Genomic DNA, 18,399 nt, shown 5'->3' with positions numbered 1-18,399 from the left:
TAATGTGAAATTCAAAGAGTAATTTTGGCATACCAATGTAAATAACTCATGGCAGGCCAATCTTTCGCCCACAACAACCCATATTACATTGTTAAAATTATCCACATTTATATTTCAAATCTGTCGCAAGTCGCAAATGTAACTAACCAAGTGAGGTAGGTCGTTCAGTTAAAAATAGACCAAACATTGCATTCTGCAGTCTGTCACTGATGCCTGTAATAAAACTTCGATTTATTGTTCCGTACGCGAGGGTGCCAATGGGAACCTCTTACTAAGACTCCGCTGTCCGTCCATCCGTCCCGTCTGTCAGCGTCTCGTGAACCGTAATAGGTAGAGTTAAAGTTTTCACAGAATAATAAAATAATAAAAATTTCAAAATGGCCGCCATGAAAATTTAAAATACTTCTAGTACCTACTCTTCGTGTGCAAGTTCGGCTCTCACTTGGCAGATTTTATTCATCAAGTAAAGCAATAGATACGTGCTCAATTTTTTATTTAAAAAACATGCACATTAAAAAACGATTCACAAATTGTAATTAAGTTGACGACTGACGACACGAAATAAAGATCTAGGCGAACGAACGATAGACAAGCCAGACTAATTTTTTTAAATGATATTAATGGTGTAGATCGCAATCGCACTTTTTTTTCATGGCTGTATAAATGTATCTAAATATAAAAGGAAAAGCTGACTGACTGACTAATCTATCAACGCACAGTTCAAACCACTGGACGGATCGGGCTGAAATTTGACATGCAGATGTAAGGATTTTCGAAAATTCAATCCCTAAAGGGGTGGAGTTTGAAATTGTGTAGTCTACGCGGACAAAATAGCGGGAATAAAAGCTAGTGTATAATATTTTGGATTTATACAAAGACCTCATTTGTCAAAATCATACATTCATACAGTGTTAAACACATTACCCTTCCTTTGCTTTGCCACAATCGGCTAAAAACAGATAGAAAGGATATTAAAATTGTTATAATAGAGCTACTTACGCCTCCCCAGCCGTCCTGGCTGTACAACGCCTCTCGCATGGAGTTCAGCTGTTCTATTTTCGCAGAGGAATTGTTATTAGAATTCCCGTTACTGCCATTCGGAGACGGCCCATTTGTGCTCACGGGGTTGGCACCATTGCCGTTAGCGTTGGCAGTATTGTTTGTGCCTGCAATAGTAGGAAAAATTTACTATCGTGGGTAACCAAATCGCTGCTCCCAGAAAAAACTGAGAACAGCTATTATTGGCATTTGCTCGTACGAACATGCTATGTGAATAGATCGCGCGATCAAAACGCTCAGGACACAAAAAAGATAAGTCTTAATGTTTAATCGCGAGTTCCTACGATCAATGCGATGCGATTTTCGCATGTGCATGTTCATGCGAGCGATTACCAATTAGGACAATCGCTTAAGCGAAGCATTGCACGGCGGCGAATCAAAATTTAACATCTTAAGTAAGCCGCGAACCTATAGCGCGTCTTTTACACGTTTCTGCGATAAGGACCTGCCTTTTAAGTAAGAAACAAAAGGTTATAATAATCGTATTAGATCAGATTAAACGTATCGCAAGAGATAAGGTGTGCAGAAGAAGAAAGTTTGTGGGACCCGCAATTTTTCAGTACAAATAAGTTCGTTTAAAAACTGTATGATTGCTAAACTGTGCTGTGACCGAACCATATATCCATGACGTCAGAAAAAATCCAGTTACGCGTCCTCCTCAATGACGTCAAGCTTTTCTTAAAAACAAAGGAATGCAATGAAACATTTTAAATTTCAGTCTCTATCAAGCTATATCAAGTTGGATTATTTTATACCGACCGGATAGTACGCGACAGGTCGAAATGGCAATAAGGGAGGGAACGCCCCGCACACCCCACACAACCCCCGCGCTAATCCGGTGCGGTTGACGTGCGGGTGTGCGGGGCATACCCCCGCCTCTTACTTAAATTGCCATCTCGACCTGTCACGGACTATACATAAATAAAATTCAAAACAATTTTTTTTTGGTTCCGTATCTGCAGGGAAAAAAGGAACCCTTATAAGATCATTTTGTTGTCGGTCTGTCTGTCAAGACCCGTTAAGGTAACTCGAACCTATAGGGTGTATCCCAGTGACCGAGAATCATGTTTGGCTGTTAGCAATGTCTTATAGCACAAGTTAAACAATGTCTTATAGCAATAGTAAAAAATCCGAAAATCGTGAAATGTGGTTCATCACAAATATATATTTTGTTGCTCCTAGTACGATGGTACGCAGACCTTCGTGTGCGAGTCCGACTCGCACTTGACCGGCTTTTTACTTACCATTACTTTGAGGTGCACCATTATTGTTCTGCTGTGAATTTGGCATATTAGGCGGAGAGGTTTGCCAACTCTGCGACGCTGCACTGGTCGGCGGGATCTGATTGCCATTCCCCTTGTTACTGTTCACTATAAGAGACGGTCCAAATGTAATAACATCTCGAACTCGCAATTTTGTTTACTAAAATTTATGTTACCGTTAGTGCTAATTCAGTCCTGCACCCCTACATAGTCGAAATTCAGCGGACCCCTACTAAGCGATTCGCTTACCCGTTTCTAATACGCACTGTTAGAATATGTAATGTCCTTTGTGCTTCCGTTTTCCCTGCTAGCTATAATATTAGTACCTTCAAAACAAAACCGAATAGGAAGGCGCGTTTCACCTGAGGCTGCATAATCACTTACTATTTGATGTGATTTCAATCAAGCACAAGATTATAGTTACAACAAACGACAACACTTGTGGAACCAACTCCCTTCAACTGTGTTCCCACTAGATTTCAACATGGGGTTATTCATATATCAATAAATTCCTGAAAAACCGGCAACGCATTGGCAACCTCTGGTCACAGAGTAAAGATATTATGACACAGATCTTCGACGAGGTCGTCTAGACAGAGCTATCGTGCGGTAAGTGCGGAAAGGATGGACCCGAACCGACCTACGTAATTAGGGCCCTATGTTGAAGAGTCATGGTCGTCATTTACCACAAGATCAAAGGCGTCGGACTCGTGTGTCTTTTTGTACTGTGTTCTGGTGCTGTAACGTTTATGGGCGGCGGTAATCAGTAAACATCAGGTGATCCACCTGCCATATAACATTTCGTAGGAAACATTCGTGTGAAACTTGCAAACATTTAGCCGGTTTTTCTAACAGACACATGCGACGTCGCGTCGAAGGCTTTTTGTGCTTACCTCCAATAAGATCACTGCTCTGCATACCGCCCTTAGCGTTGTAGGAGAATCAGAGTAAACAAACGGGTTGCGAAGTTGAAGTGGCAATGGGCAGGACACAGTTCGGAAAAGTGATAGACGTTAGAGTCCAAAGGTGCTGGAATGGCGACCTCGTACCGGAAAGTGCAGCGTTGGAAAATCGCCCACTAGGTGGATAGACGAGATCAAACGAGTATCAGGGAGCCGCTGGATTCAGGCGGCGGAAGACCGCGGCGTGTGGACATCCTTACAAGAGACCCATGTCCAGAAGAGGACGTTTATCGGTTGCTAATGCTGATAATGATTAATTTTTAATAATGAAGTCTATCCACTTACTGTCGGCTTGGGAAGTGGGCGGCCGCTGGGTGTTGTTCCACTGTTGAGTATTATTAGTTCCATTATTTGTTTGGCCACTGGAATTACCACCCCAATTCGCAGCTGATGGGAAAATACAAAATTATTACTTACTATCATAATTTTCTTCTATGCTAAAGTCGTTAGTGTCACAGTTTAGCAATCATACAGTTGGGCAACGAAAATACAGACTTCCCTGTTTGTGCGCGTCTAAAAAACTCACTTTTTTGTTTGATTGTGAGATAGTGAATACTGGCGGACTAGAATGCTTTTATTACTAATAGCAACCTAATCACACCTCATATGAAGTGATTACCGCCGTCCATAAACATATTCCGCACTCTGCAGCACCAGAGAGCCACGAACTCAACTTTATTTCTTTACTTGATTCGTGTTGATATTTTTAATATAAATGAATAGTTTGGGTAGATACTTCACTTAAAAAATAATAGGGATGGTGAATACTAGTCAAATCAGCAACTTTTTATCAAACGTCAGAACGCTTGCTTGGAGCTTGTATGAAACGCAGAGGTGACGTCATAAACGTGTGACGTAATTTCACCTACTTTTTCAGTAAAATCGTCAATTTAAAATGGTTAGCAAACTTTAAACTAACAGTCAAATACGCAATCTGTGCAGTAACTTCCCACTTTTGTTCCAACTTCTTTGTCGAGTACCAATATGATAGCAGTCGCCCGTGGTAAAATAAGCTTCCTATCTGTGTGATTGTTAAGCTATGTTCTTAAGAGACAGTGATATGCCATCGATTGGTAGTAACTAGTAAGCTTACTTTGGAATAAAATTTTGAGTTTAAGTTACCGTTATTGCTAACGCTAAAGGAAATGAAATTATTAATTAATAAGACAATGCTTACAATGTCGACTATCTTGTGTGAAAGGTTAACATAACATATAGAAAATTGTAATTTTCTATAATTCATATCTTATTTTATATTTATAAATATATTATAAATTACAGTATCATAGGAAAACCCTCAGATTTTTCTAGTAGGTAGGTACTTTATTACTAAAATTAATAAAAAACTATATTTTAAACAACAGTACTAATTTTGTTCTACCTATAAATGTGAAACAGAAGTGAAATGTTTGAAATTGACTTTACTACTTACTATTGACAATTTAGGAAGAGAATGGGGCCGATTCTCTAGTACACAATCTCTAAACTAAACTAAATTAACAGGTCTAAATCTAGTGCTTTCCTTTTCCGCAAGCAACATTATGAAAGGGATAGCAATAGATTTAGACGTGATATTTTAGTTTAGTTTAGAGATTGTGTACAAAGGAATTAGCCACATTGTGTACAAAAGAATTAGCACCAATTAGAAAAAAATCTAAATCTAATCTAATTGGAATACAGTAGCTATGGGCCATGGAAAGTTGGAAAAGTAAGCTATTACTGAAGCTATTGCACAGTTTTTACCTAACAATAATATGATGTATGACTATTTGCTTTACCTCCTGTACTGCACCTCAGATGAAATCGAATCTGTACTATCATAAGGTAAAAATAGATTGTGTAGGTTTATCTTCTATAGTGTGTGTAAGTATGGGGAACATAGTGTAAATAATAATTTGAGATTATTACCATTATTAGATGCAGGCGGGCTGCCCCAGCCACTGGCAGCATTGAGTGAGCTCTCTCCGCCACCAATCAGCCGTAAACTACGTGGGATTCCCCATGAGTTCGCACCTTCAGTCTTCCTCAATTCTATGAGGATCTCCTTCTCCTTACTTAGCAACTCCACCATTGCATCGAATGTTAGCTCGCCGTTGGCAAAGGTCTTCACTTGTGGTTGCTTTGGTGTTTCAATACTAATATGCTTCACTTTATTGTCATGGTCGGTTCCAAGAGACTTGTCGTAAGACGTATTCATTCGAGAGTTCGTTTCACATATCATTTTATGAGCAGACATATCTTTTAGTAGCGTCTTGTCCGTGCAAGGCTCATCTTGTTTAATACAAACTGAGGATTTAAAAGCGTAATCAGACTTGTTCATATACTCCGGCGCTCCCAACGCCATCTTATAGTTTAAGTTAAAGCTACTGAAATACGGGTCACTGTATGAGATACCCTGGACTGTTATGGCGTTAATCTTTAAAGGAATGCAGTAGTTAGGCGTATCGCCAATCATTTGGTTTTGTTGGATACTATCAACAAACTCTACATTATAAATATTATTATCTACCATTTTTACACTAACTCGCTGACTTTCATTCTTCTCTTCGACTCGCTTATAAGCACCAAATTTATTTGTGTTCACCACCGACACGGAGGTGGAGTAATTACATTGCATTGGTTCGGTAACAGTATCAATATTGGAATAACAATTATCCTTAATTAAATGTGGAACACATAATATTACAGAAACATTAGACATCAGACAATTATTATAAATAGAATAATTTTCTACAATATCCACCTAGTATTATACTTATTTTCACAGATTGCATATTGTTTCAATTAAGACTAAGTAACAATGGTTCGTAGTGATGCAGTCATAAGCAGGTAGCAGTGTTTGTGCCTCTGGCGAGGGCAGGTGAGATCACCGCTGAAGCTGCTGCGGACGCGCCTCAAGCCCCGAGTGGCCCAGCCCTACAACAAAACTTGTACTTACACAAGGGAAACCCTAGCTGATGTTTTCAATGTGATAATCATTACTTGGTTAAAATGGCATGACTTGACACCTGCTGAACTTCATCAACAAATGTTGTTGATAATAGTGAGTGAAGTTAGCAAGCAGGTGTTAAACAACACATAATATCAGCATATAAAAATTAGTTGCAAGCAACTACACATGCACAAATTCAGTCAAAAAAATTAAGATCAAAAGTTTGTTGTAATAATTTTGACAAATTAAACTTTACAGAAAAATTATCGCAAAATCATGGAGCTTCTATTTAGATAACTGGATCCATAGTTATATCTGTCACTTGCCAAATTACTTAATTCCTATTAATATGACTAATTTAAGCATCGCAACTTTACAGTGGGCAGGTCATGTTTGTTATTAATAGCGATGACCGTTGAAGCCAAAGTTCTAGAATGGAGACTGTATAAAAGTAAAGTGGGATGCCTTCCGCCTAAATATAAATAGAATGGTGGGAAGTGGCTGGACGAGGAAGGCTGAGGGCCGGGTGTGGTGGCGCTCATTAGGGAAGGCTTATGCCCAACAGTGGATGTATAGTAGCTGATGATGATGATGGTGATGGTGAATGATGTCCAGTTGGAAGCCTGTTTTTTTATTCCGATACAAGTTAGTCCTTGACTGCTATCTCACCCAGTGGTAAGTAGTGATGCAGTCAAAGATGGAAGAGGGCTAACTTGCATAAATTAAGCATGACATAAACTCACCTTTTAGGACGGACGAGAGGCTGAGCTGTATATCACAGATAATGGGGGCTCGGCAGATCCTAACGAGCAGCTTTGCAGTTAGCTCGATCGTTCCACTTTTCTGTGGCAGAAGAAATTACTGTTTTCTCACTCCATACAACAATAAAAAAACATGTCAGTGTTTCCACTTACGATTTTGGTTTTACCCAAGTTTTGTAGGAAATCTCCCCAAATTACCCTAAAAATTGTTTGAAATAATAATATTTTTCAAATAATGTTTGGGGTGCATAACAATCATTATGTAGTTATTTCACTTGAATTATTATTTAACAACTCCATTTTACGTTTTTAATATGATTAAGTGGATATTGTAAGGTAGCTTCTGTGTTTGATTTACATACGTCATACATGTCCAAAAATATCAAAAAACATTACTTATTAGCTTTCAACATCATATGAATAATGCTAATTAGTTTTTATATACCTACTATTGCATATAAGTATATATTTAATACTTATGCAATTTAAAAAAACCAAATCTTAATTCCTGTCAAGTGTCAACAGTAAAAAAATGCCATAAACTGTACCAAATTTTAGTCGTTTCGCCCTAAAATAGGTGAAATCGCTAAAAGTGGAAACACTGATCGATAAGGTGACACGAAGAACAAAATACTTTTGAGGTTAACTCAAGGACTATAATCGCACTCGCATAACATCACTGCTGTTTCTCTACTCATTGGGTGAAATTTTGATGTGTTCAGACTTCAGATAATTAACCTGACGACGCGGACGCACAGTTTTGTTTATTATAACGCGCGAACATGATATTGCGTCGCGGTTTGACTCGATAAGCGCGTTGCTACTTGCTTGTAATCATATAAAATACCTACCTACTGTACCGCGATTTGCAACATTCAATTCGCCATTTAGATTTTAGGTGCACTTCACACACGGACACAATACACTTTACAAACTTGATTTTGACGAATCCTACATTTTTACATAAAATTATTCTTTTCGCAGCAGGTTACAATATACCGTGTAAGATACTTGTGTATTTCGGCCTTGAGACTCGATGTTGAATATCTATACAGGCTCGTATATCTACGTTATATTTTATCTACTGTACCTATCTATACCTAGAGTGAAAGTTAGCACGACCTATTAGCCAATAACCGAACGGGAAAATTAATTCTTCTTGATGAAAAACATTAGCGATCATATAAAACACCAAATCAAACCAAAAAATTGAGAAAATATCACAGTTTTGTATGAGAAAATACAAAAAAATCTTACGTGACACGAACGAGCTCAGCGGTGTTATATTACTAAATAGAATGAGACAGTAAATTTAGTCTGATACTGACGTTCCGTTTATTAGAGCGAGACAAAAGATACGCCTGAGAAAGCGATGCCATAAAATGCTATTTACGATTCAGGGCGAATTTGACCACTTATTTCGAAAAATATAGGAATGGGTGCATACCTTCGTTTTGTGTAATTGTTGGCACAGTAATAATAGAGATTTATAAAAATCAAAATCCCAAACCCCCGAGAACACGGCTTCGACGGCTGGATGGAATGATTTCGTCGTCGGGGTTCGCACGAAGAGTTACGAAACGATGCTTATTTTAGATGAACTCTATCTCGGTACGAATACGCAATCGCTTACGGCTCTTTTATTTGGTCGAATAATAGCAATTTGCTTTGAATAACATATCTATACATAGTAGGTATATCTATAACTGTACAATACATAAATACCGTACTGTGATGGTACATTGTATAGTTGAAGATTGTACCTACCTCGACTCTTGGACACATGAGTGGATAGACAGGCGAGATTACAAAAAGAAGGCTACCTATTGATATAAATTGCATTTCGCGTCAATTCTATTCCAATACAAGTGTACCACCACCTACAGTTACACCTACCTACCGTATCGACCTTAAGCTAGTGCTAGTGCCCAGAAGCATGATGTCTGAATCCTGAACCATATTAAGTAGATCTATGGCAGGTATTTTAGCGTTAAAACTACCGTGATTGACTACTCGTGATTACTAGGGCAGGTACTTAGGTACTATAGGCTATAGGCAATTAATTACCTAGGTAGGTAGGTCTGTACCTACTATGTGCTGCTAGCTGCTAGGCTAGCTAGTGGGTGCGAGCAATAATGTTCTGTGGCTTAAAAAGAGAGACACAAAATCTAAGTAGCAAAATATTATACAATTACGAATTATTTTCCTTACCTGTTGTCTATAAACGACAATTTTTATCATTGAGAATTCTATCTTTTTATCAAAATCATTGAAATCACATTGAAATGAAGACGGAAGACAAATACGGCTTTGTGATTACAAAAATGTTTTTTTCACACATTATTTTCTATTAGAATAACATATTATTGAAAAGGTTTTGTACTGGCCTCAGATTTTCCATGAGACATTTAAGTAACTATTACACAGTGTAACGCGGTGGTTAACGAGCATCGCCAGCTCGACGACATGGAACTGCGCTTGCTGAAATTTAAATAGATGCATTTACTCAATGCGACAAGATAATATGTGAACACTGCCCATTTCAGTCCATGTACGAAATCCATACTAATATTTAAATGCAAAAGTGTGCCTGTCTGTCTGTCTGCTAGCTTTTCACGGCCCAACAATTTAACCGATTTTGATGAAATTTGGTACAGAGTTAGCTTACATCCTGGGGAAGGAACTTTTTATCCCGGAAAATGAAGGAGTTCCCGCGGGATTTTTAAAAACCTAAATCACGCGAACGAAGTCGCGGGCATTATCTAGTGCGTCCATAAGCAAAAACCAGTCCAGAAGATACCTAAAGAACAACACAACGTGAAAAGTCGGCTATTCTAACCACCAAAACCTCTCTTTTAAACACCAGCTGATCGACCATATCAATAGCCATGATATATTAACGGTTGATGTCATGATTTATAATTCAAAATATGTAGGTAAGTAGGTATGTACCTAAAAGTTAAACTTTTTCATTCATTCATTATAGGTATATTATCACGATATTATTTAAAATATTCAACGGTTCAAGATTCGATCGTCCGCTTGTTGCCGACCGTTGGCCTATCGAATGAATTAAGGCTTCCAAGAAATCATCTACAAATCCAACAACCGACGATCAAAAAGTGTAATTTATTACCTACTAGCTGATGCCCATGGCTTTGCCCGCTTGGATTTAGGTTTTTAAAAATCCCGTGAGAACTTTTGGTTTTCCAGGACAAAAAGTAGCCTATCCATAGTAGCCTGGAGATGCAAGGAAGCAGTACCAAATATCGTAAAAACATGTAAAAGCATGATTCTTTTAAAATCCCGTGGGATCACCACGATTTAGGAATGCAATTCCTTACAGCATCAGGGCTGAGGAGTTGGGTCCTCAAGTTCAAAAAGTCTTTACTTGGTAAGTAGGTACTTACCTACCTCCAATAAGAGTTTATAACCGACAGTTTCTAAATCCCATCAGTCTTGGTAGTCAGGTCACCTGCAGCATCAGGATTGAGGAGTTGGAATCTAATTTTTTTATGAGACAATTGTCAAAAAGTTTCTCTATTGATAAAAAAAATACGCAAATCGGTTCAGAAATCTCGGAGATTTCGGTCGGTGTACATAAGCAGATAAAACAACTCCTCCTTTTTAAAATTTGGTTAAAAAAGTAGCCTATGTTACTCCTTGGTTAATCCTCTACTTGTCTGTGAAAGTCCCGTCAAAATAGGTTCAGCCCGTTCAAACATACATACACTTCAATTTTATTTGTTAAGTAGGTACCTATATAGATTTTGAATAAAATATTTGACTTGACTTAGAAACGGAACAGCTCTTTTCCAGAAAGTCACCCACAAAGAGTATTATAATATACAGCTATGTGATTCTCTAAAGAACGGTTCAACGTTGCCAACATCGATGCGGTCTGCGAGGTAACATCGTACAGATCGACCAGGCCAGCAACGGTTGTAAATTTGTGATTCTGTAGTGGCTTTAAGCTCGTTGGCGATCTTATGGTTGAGACGGGCTCTACGATGTTATCTCGGATGAGCCAGTGATGTCATCCTATTTTTATTTTCATACCGATAAAAAGTTACGATTACGAAATATGGCATTTATAGTGGGTTTAAAATTCATTTATGATTACCTTTGCTATTTTTATACAAAGTTAAAGCAATAAATGCAAAATACTATGAGAAATTATCATTATTTAAAAAAATCTTGGACATAGGCAGGAGACCTTTGCCTTTGTTTTGCATCATTAAAAAAAAAGTTGCTTCCCGCCGTGCAAAATGTCAGTCAGCACAAAATTAAAAATGGTATTGGTAAATTAATGATCACCCTTGAAAAACGATTACTCGACAAAAAACTCTAGTCTTAAAACAAACTGCACGTAATAAATCAAGTGGTTAGTGGAGCACTTATAATTCCTTTACTGCCATGGTGACTTCATAGGTCGTCACAACAACTCAACAAATAGTGCGTGAACTTCGTCTTTGTACGTCGTTTTATCGTGTTTTGTTTTAAAATACAAGTGAGTATTCAATTAAACTTAATTTACTCCGATATCAGTGATTTTAAACTTGTGTCAGACTGCCTATCAAACTGTTCTTTCGGTGCTGACCAACGATTTAATTATAAATTTCAGTGCCTCGCAATATTGCCCCATCCACTGCTCAACTTGAAAAATTGTTCAAATTTATGGAGTAAAAACCATGGTTAGCATCTGGGCACGCTCGCACTGCCCTTGCTAGAGACCGTAGTGACCAAGCATCACCAAGAAGTTGGACAATATTGGATGAATACAAATGGCTGCATCAAAACTTGGCAACAACAGCAAAAGGTATGTAAATATTATTTTCAAAGACACAATCTACTTTCTAAGCAGAGTTATAAATGTTAGTATCTACCTAGTGTTAAATGTTGTCAAAATGTGTATTGGAAAGATAAAAAAGATGATGCAAAGAGAAAATGCAGTAGCATGGTTATTGCTAGAAGAAAGAACAGGCAGTGGTATGGATGAAAATGTAGCAGTAGCAGATCTAAATAACCTTGAGCAAATACCTAATAATTGTTTCTCTTATGGGTGGAGAAAGTTTTGCAACAGGATAGGAAGATTTTGAATTGTCTGTTATCTATGTTATCTCTATAAATGAATATTTAAATCCTGTTGGAACTCTGCTTTTCTGAGATAAGAAGTTGTCTATGTCAATTTCCGGGATGCAAGCTACCTCTGTACCAAATTACAAATAAATGCATAAATGGGTTAAATAGATGGCCCTTTAAGAATTCTGTGGGAACTCTTTGATTTTCTGGGATAAAAAGTATCTAGCTTATGTCCGTCCTTGGGATGTAAGCTAATTCTGCACCAAATTTCATCGAAATTGGTTTAATTTTTGGACCGTGAAAAGCTAGCAGACAGATAGACTCACTTTCGCATTTAAAGTTTAAGTAGGTATTAGGTATGGCTAGTATGGGTACGTAATTAATATGGAAAATTATTTAAAATAATAATATAAAGTACTATTTTTTTTCTTATTTCAGAATGATATATAAATGATGAAAGTTTACCACACTTGGAGAGTTATTTCGAGACTGCGGTGTGTATTATATTATTATATATTATATCCGTACCATTATATAAATGCGAAAGTGTGTTTGTTTGTTGGTTTGTTAGTTTGTTGGTTTGTCCTTCAATCACGTCGCAACGGTGCAACGGATTGACGTGATTTTTGGCATGGGTATAGATAAAGACTTGGAGAGTGACATAGGCTCTTTTTATCCCGGAAAATCAAAGAGTTCCCGTGGGATTTTGAAAAACGTAAATCCACGCGAACGAAGTCGCGGGCATCAGCTAGTCTATACTAGCTTTTATACCTATGTATAAAAGAAAAAGGTGACTGACTGATCTATCAAAGCACAGCTCAAACTACTGAACGGATCGGCCTGAAATTTGGCATGCAGATAGCTATTATGACGTAGACATCCACTAAGAACGGATTTTTGAAAACTCAACCCCTAAGGGGGTGAAATATTGGTTTGAAATTTGTGTAGTCCACGCGGCCGAAGTCGCAAGCATAAGCTAGTATAAAATATACCTACGGATTTTTTTTGACTAGTTAATTATTTCAACTCTTTCATAATATCTCAACTGTGGCTGTTGCAGGCGAAGAACTCACAAGGGAGATTCATCATCATCATCATCATGATCAACCCATCGCCGGCTCACCACAGAGTACGTACGGGTCTCCTCTCAGAGTGAGAAGGGTTTTGGCCATAGTCTACCACGCTGACCATGTGCGGATTGGTACACTTCACACACCTTTGACAACATTATGGGGAACTCTCAGGCATGCAGGTTTCATCACGATATTTTCCTTCACCGTTAAAGCAAGTAATATTTTATTACTTAAAAAGCACATAACTCCGAAAAGTTAGAGGTGCGTGCCCGGAATCGAACCCCCGACCTCCGATTAGAAGGTGGACGTCCTAACCACTAGGCTATCACAGCTTTTTTATCAGGGAGATTATATTTAACTAATTCTCGTGAGCTGTGATAGACTTGTGGTTAGGACGTCCGCCTTCTAATCGAAGGTCGGGGATTCCATCCCGGGCACGCACTTCTAACTTTTCGGAGTTTTGTGCTTTTTATCCAATATCACTTGCTTTAACGGTGAAGAAGAAGATCGTGAGGAAACCTGCATGCCTAAGAGTTCTCCATAATATTCTCAAAGGTGTGCGCCTCTACCAATCTGCACATAGCCAGCGTGGTAGATTATAGCCAAAACCCTTATCACTCTGAGAGGAGACCCGTGCTCTGCAGTGAGCCGGCTATGGGTTGATCACGATGATTATGAATTCTTCTCAAGCAGTGGAAGACACTAAAATTCCTGAGCCTCTAGCAGTTGAGAAGCTTTTAAATCCTGTGGGAAGTATTTCATTTTTTTCTACTAAAAGTCTATAACAAAACCCGTCTGTTTTTCTATGGTAAAAAAAATGTAAACTAAGTTTATATTGCACTTTTATTATCTTTTCCACACAAATATTAAAAACAAATGAACGAGAAATGCAATAAAATATATTATAATTAACTATTGAAAAACACTAACACACACACGGTATAAGATATAAAATGTATATAACATTAAAATATATGTATATAGTTAAGATTAAGATAAGGAATAAATAAAGGCTTTGAAATTGAGAATTATCTAAATCTACTCTTTTATTTATTATTGCATCTGTCTTGCACGCCACGAGCGATTAGCAAGGAGTTCTCGGCACCTTTGTCCTTCTTCTAAGCCCTCTGCTCTGCTTTGACGAGGATTCCTTTGCAGCATGCTCATTATCCTATGTTCTTCTCGGATTATGTCATTTGGAAATGACAACGCTGGTAATGTTGTAGTATGTTGTGTAAAACGTGCATGCAACATGCTAAGTATAATGAATCTTCTGGCCACCATCCCTGGGTCATAATCACTATGAACTAGAAGGCATCTAAATCTTCGTTTTAAACTCCAAATAATACATACACCACTGCACGACTAGCTCTTGATGTAGGGCAGCAAATCCCTTTCTAACATTGCCACAAGTTCCTCCGTGATACTAAATATTCTTACATAATGCGTCTGTCGAGAGCAGACGAAGACCACGTATTTGACAACCTTTTGCACGCCTTTTTATTTTGTATTCCTCTTGTTTAGCTTCTTCTAATAAGAAAAATGTACTTGAGCTAAGCGAGCAGCCATCTGAAGTGAAAAACGATAAATAGTTAACTCAGATATTTTTTTATCATTTAATTATACTTACTATAGAAAATAACAAAATAAAACTCACATTTTTACCTTTCTTTTAAAGTTTTTCTATGTTTACAACGAAATTTAACTCGTGCATCGATGGTGCATCGTAGAGAAAAGCTACACCGGAGACGCTTTTCCGTTTGACACATAGAATCGAAGGCGAGGGCGTACGATGTAGTCGAAGGCGAGCAATTAGAATAGCAAATTCCATACATAAATGTCAAAAACCCGTTTCCTACATCGATCACACTCGCTCGTGAAGCGCTAGTGTCGCAAAGGTGAGTCGAACGCGATTAATAGAATAACAAATGTGCTACATCTAAGGAAACATCCGATGTGCGACCGATGTAAATATTATTTTACCTTAGAGAATCACACTGCAGGTCTCCCATAAGACCTCGACCAATCTGTTCAGCGTGTTGGCTCTTGAATCTTGTCTCTTTCTTGTGTTTGTTAATACATTTCTATATCAAAATACTTTTTGGAGCATTCTGCCTTTTGTTTTTATACATTTTATAAATCAGGCGTAGCAGTAAACATTAGTCGTATCGTATAACGTAAAGAGTACTTGATTTATATAATGTCTTTATACCTACCTATATAATATGCATTGGTAGGAGCGAGCAAGCAGAGCTATGTTTTCCCTGTATAGTAACAAACAAGCATGCGCACTGCGCAGAGCGTCTCTTGTTTTATTTTTGCCAATCATCAAGTTAGAGGTGGTTTATATACAGTTTATAATGCTTGAAAAACTGAATACAAAGGCAAAGTACAAGTACTAAAAGTACTAGGGAATACCAGGTTCAAAATATTTGCAAGTAGGTACTTATTTGAATCGCACTGGGCTGGCTGGGCTGTTGCCTGTGGCTGTGTGCGAGTCGACCGGGACCCGATTTGGCGCGGCCTCGTGGGTTTTCAAAAACCTGGTCCTTTCCTGTCCTCTCCGCGTATTTTTTACGAGCCATGCATACTGCATAGGTAGATACTTTGAAGCTCACACGTGTAAAAAATACCCTGATCAAGTAGTTAACTCAGTAAATACGCAACATAGTTAGGTACCTAAATCAAATGAAAATGATAATATTAATGATAGGTAGCAAATTCGGTGGATGATTCTGCTTAATTAATTTCGATAATTAATTTCCCCACAAATTATCACACTAATATTATAAAGGCGAAAGTTTGTATGTGTGTGTGGGTGTTTGTTACTCCTTCACGCAAAAACGACTGGACGGATTTGGCTGAAATTTGGAATGGAGATATACATTATACCCTGGATTAAGCATTTATTTTTTATCCCGGAAAATCAAAGACTTCCCGCGGGATTTTGAAAAACGTAAATCCACGCGGACGAAGTCGCGTGCATCGGCTAGTGCGTAATAAGATCAAGTTATAGAAGGGTTTTAGTAGTCTTACAGTTGGCAGGATTATCAATTTATATCCCTGGTCACACCATGACCAACTATCAGTTGGCTCTACCGCGGTAGGGCGATTGTCTAAAACCTGCTCAGGCCGATTGCGAATCGACTGCATCTATCATTTAATGACAGCATCAATGTCAAAATATGGTTTTCCTATCACGGTTCGGTGAGACAGTCCATAAAGGATAGATGTGGACAAAAAAATGTTTTGACAGTTCATTTACACTATCGATAAAATTTATTGTATGAAAAATGCTATTGCGGACGCGTTTTGAAGTTTGATGTCATATAAGAACCTCGACAAATGTTACGTCAAATGAGGTTTTCATTGAAACAACTCGAGAGGTGTTTTTATCAGTGACATAAGCTATCCGCAAATCGTTTTACTACTTATATTAATTAAAATAAAGTTATGAAAGGGATTAAAAAAGGCTATAGTAATTCTTCTGCTAGATAAGAAATCAATTATTAATTTTAGAAGCTAGTATAATAGTATAAAAGTATTTTTAGATTAATGTAAGTCTCATAAGTACTTTTAAAAGAATATGTGATGACTCTTTCATTAGTAGGTTTGATGCACAGAGTACATTAAATATAGAGGTATACTAGCACTGAGAAATGAGAATCACAGAGTACTTTTTACACGCACCTATAACTTCTTGGAGAACAGTTATGTGCATTTTAACTAAATAATTAAATATCATTGCTTTAACGGTGATGGAAAACATCGTGTGGAAACCTGCATGCCTGAGAGTTCTCCAAAATGTTATCGAAGGTGTGTGAAGTGAAGTCTACCAATCCGCATTTGGCCAGCATGGTAGACTATGGCCAAAACTCTTCTCACACTCAAGAGAACCGTACTCTATAGTGAGCCAGCGACAAGCTGAACATAATAGTATACCTTTGACTCCTTTGAGAACAATATGGAGAACTCTCAGGCATGCAGATTTCCTCATGATATTTCCTTCACCGCTAAATCAAGTTAAGTATAATTAATTGTTTAAAACGCACATAACTCTTAGAGATGCGTACCTAGAATTGAACCCCCAACCTTCAATTATTCAGAGGTGGACATCCTAACCACTAGGCTCTTCGGGGAACTTGTCCAAAAGTCAAATCATTTTCTGATTTAATTGATTTAGCTTTAGAAATTACTTTGGAATTTAAATTATTTAGGCAAATAAAACAACAGTTTGATGATTTTTTATGTATTCTTTTATTAAAGTAGATTAGATTCTGACATTTTAATTATATCACCATCTGCTTCTTATAAATCTAATCTGGCACCGTTCATTATTTTATTTGTCTCTGCACGGGGTCCAAGAGCTCGAGTTCACAACATATCCCAATCCATATCTTTGTCAGGATGAAGAAATGAATGCAGCACTGTATCACCTTTGCCTGAAAAAAAATTATGATAACTGAGTAAGTGACCACTGACTGTGTTGCTTAATCTATACCACTAGGCACTACCAGCTTCTGTTTAGGTATGACGTTGTCTGCGAAGACTTTAGAATCAGTGTATATGGTATCTTTGTTACTAATTTAGCTAATCCAAATTGTTTCTTTAAATATTTGTGGTGCGAAAGAGTAAGAAACATCCAAACTTTCATATGAAGAGCAACGTTTTAGGCAGCTCTAGATACATAACGAAACATACTCGAGAAAGCACTTGTAGTGTGGAGGTACTTAGGTACTATGAAGTCATAACCACCAGTAGCAATGGACTCAATTTGTATAATAGGTACTTTATGAAACGCTGTTAAAACTCCTCTAACTTTTCGGAGTTTAATACCATTGTAACAACTAAATATCACTTGCTTAGCTGTGAAGGAAAAGGAAGATCGTGAGGAAACCCGCATGAGAGCCTTTACTTGTATTGAATGATAACGTTTGTTAACTTACGAGTTCTAACTTCCAAGCAGCCACAGTCCGTCAATAAGGGTCCCAATACTTAGGCAAATCAGTGCCCAGGCATTTGCGTATAAGTTCAATGAGAAAAACTAAGTCTCCGGAGTCCGAGGAGCAAGCTAAGTTGCAGAATTAATCACAAAAAACAAACGCGTAAACTAAGGAAAAACAACAAAAAATTGTACTTTGTGGTCTGGGGTTCTAAATAGTTACCACAGACTAACTACTTATTTGTAATAAGTAACGTAGCCAAATTTAGAAGACTGTTATGTCCATGTAAATTGCTAGATTACCAAGTGATTACCATAGATATTCG

The 18,399-nt window shown here is 37.7% G+C and overlaps 1 protein-coding gene and 1 long non-coding RNA gene across 11 annotated transcripts in view; one reads left to right on the top strand and one right to left on the bottom strand.

Annotated features, from left to right (window-relative positions):
* gw (trinucleotide repeat containing adaptor protein gawky) overlaps positions 1 to 9,452 on the bottom strand; it is a 36,408-nt gene extending 26,956 nt beyond the window's left edge. For 2 of the 10 annotated variants that reach the window (XR_011237474.1, XM_034974729.2), the window contains exons 1-6: positions 8,424 to 8,534; positions 6,959 to 7,058; positions 5,192 to 6,199; positions 3,569 to 3,670; positions 2,304 to 2,429; positions 1,000 to 1,166 (exon numbers count right to left, since the gene is read on the bottom strand). Coding sequence is in view for 9 of the 10 variants with exons in the window: in XM_034974729.2 (XP_034830620.1) it covers positions 1,000 to 1,166; positions 2,304 to 2,429; positions 3,569 to 3,670; positions 5,192 to 5,984 (1,188 nt within the window). In the remaining variant the exon portion in view is untranslated. Of the gene's footprint in view, positions 1 to 999; positions 1,167 to 2,303; positions 2,430 to 3,568; positions 3,671 to 5,191; positions 6,200 to 6,958; positions 7,059 to 7,823; positions 7,989 to 8,233; positions 8,269 to 8,423; positions 8,535 to 9,187 lie in introns of those variants that run through there. The other 8 variants (XM_034974734.2, XM_034974733.2, XM_034974730.2 and 5 more) reach the window with 8 other exon arrangements.
* A 712-nt stretch (positions 9,453 to 10,164) lies between these two features.
* On the top strand, positions 10,165 to 16,203 carry LOC138403180 (uncharacterized). Its single transcript, XR_011237477.1, has 4 exons — positions 10,165 to 11,486; positions 11,601 to 11,795; positions 12,497 to 12,552; positions 13,119 to 16,203. It is a non-coding gene; the product is annotated as an uncharacterized lncRNA (long non-coding RNA).
* Positions 16,204 to 18,399: the final 2,196 nt, after the last annotated feature.

This window comes from Maniola hyperantus, chromosome 13 (genome assembly GCF_902806685.2).
Source record: "Maniola hyperantus chromosome 13, iAphHyp1.2, whole genome shotgun sequence".
NCBI classification, from domain to species: Eukaryota; Metazoa; Arthropoda; class Insecta; order Lepidoptera; family Nymphalidae; genus Maniola; species Maniola hyperantus.
Note: the sequence above shows the minus strand (reverse complement) of the source record. Positions and strands in the feature narration are given on the sequence as shown.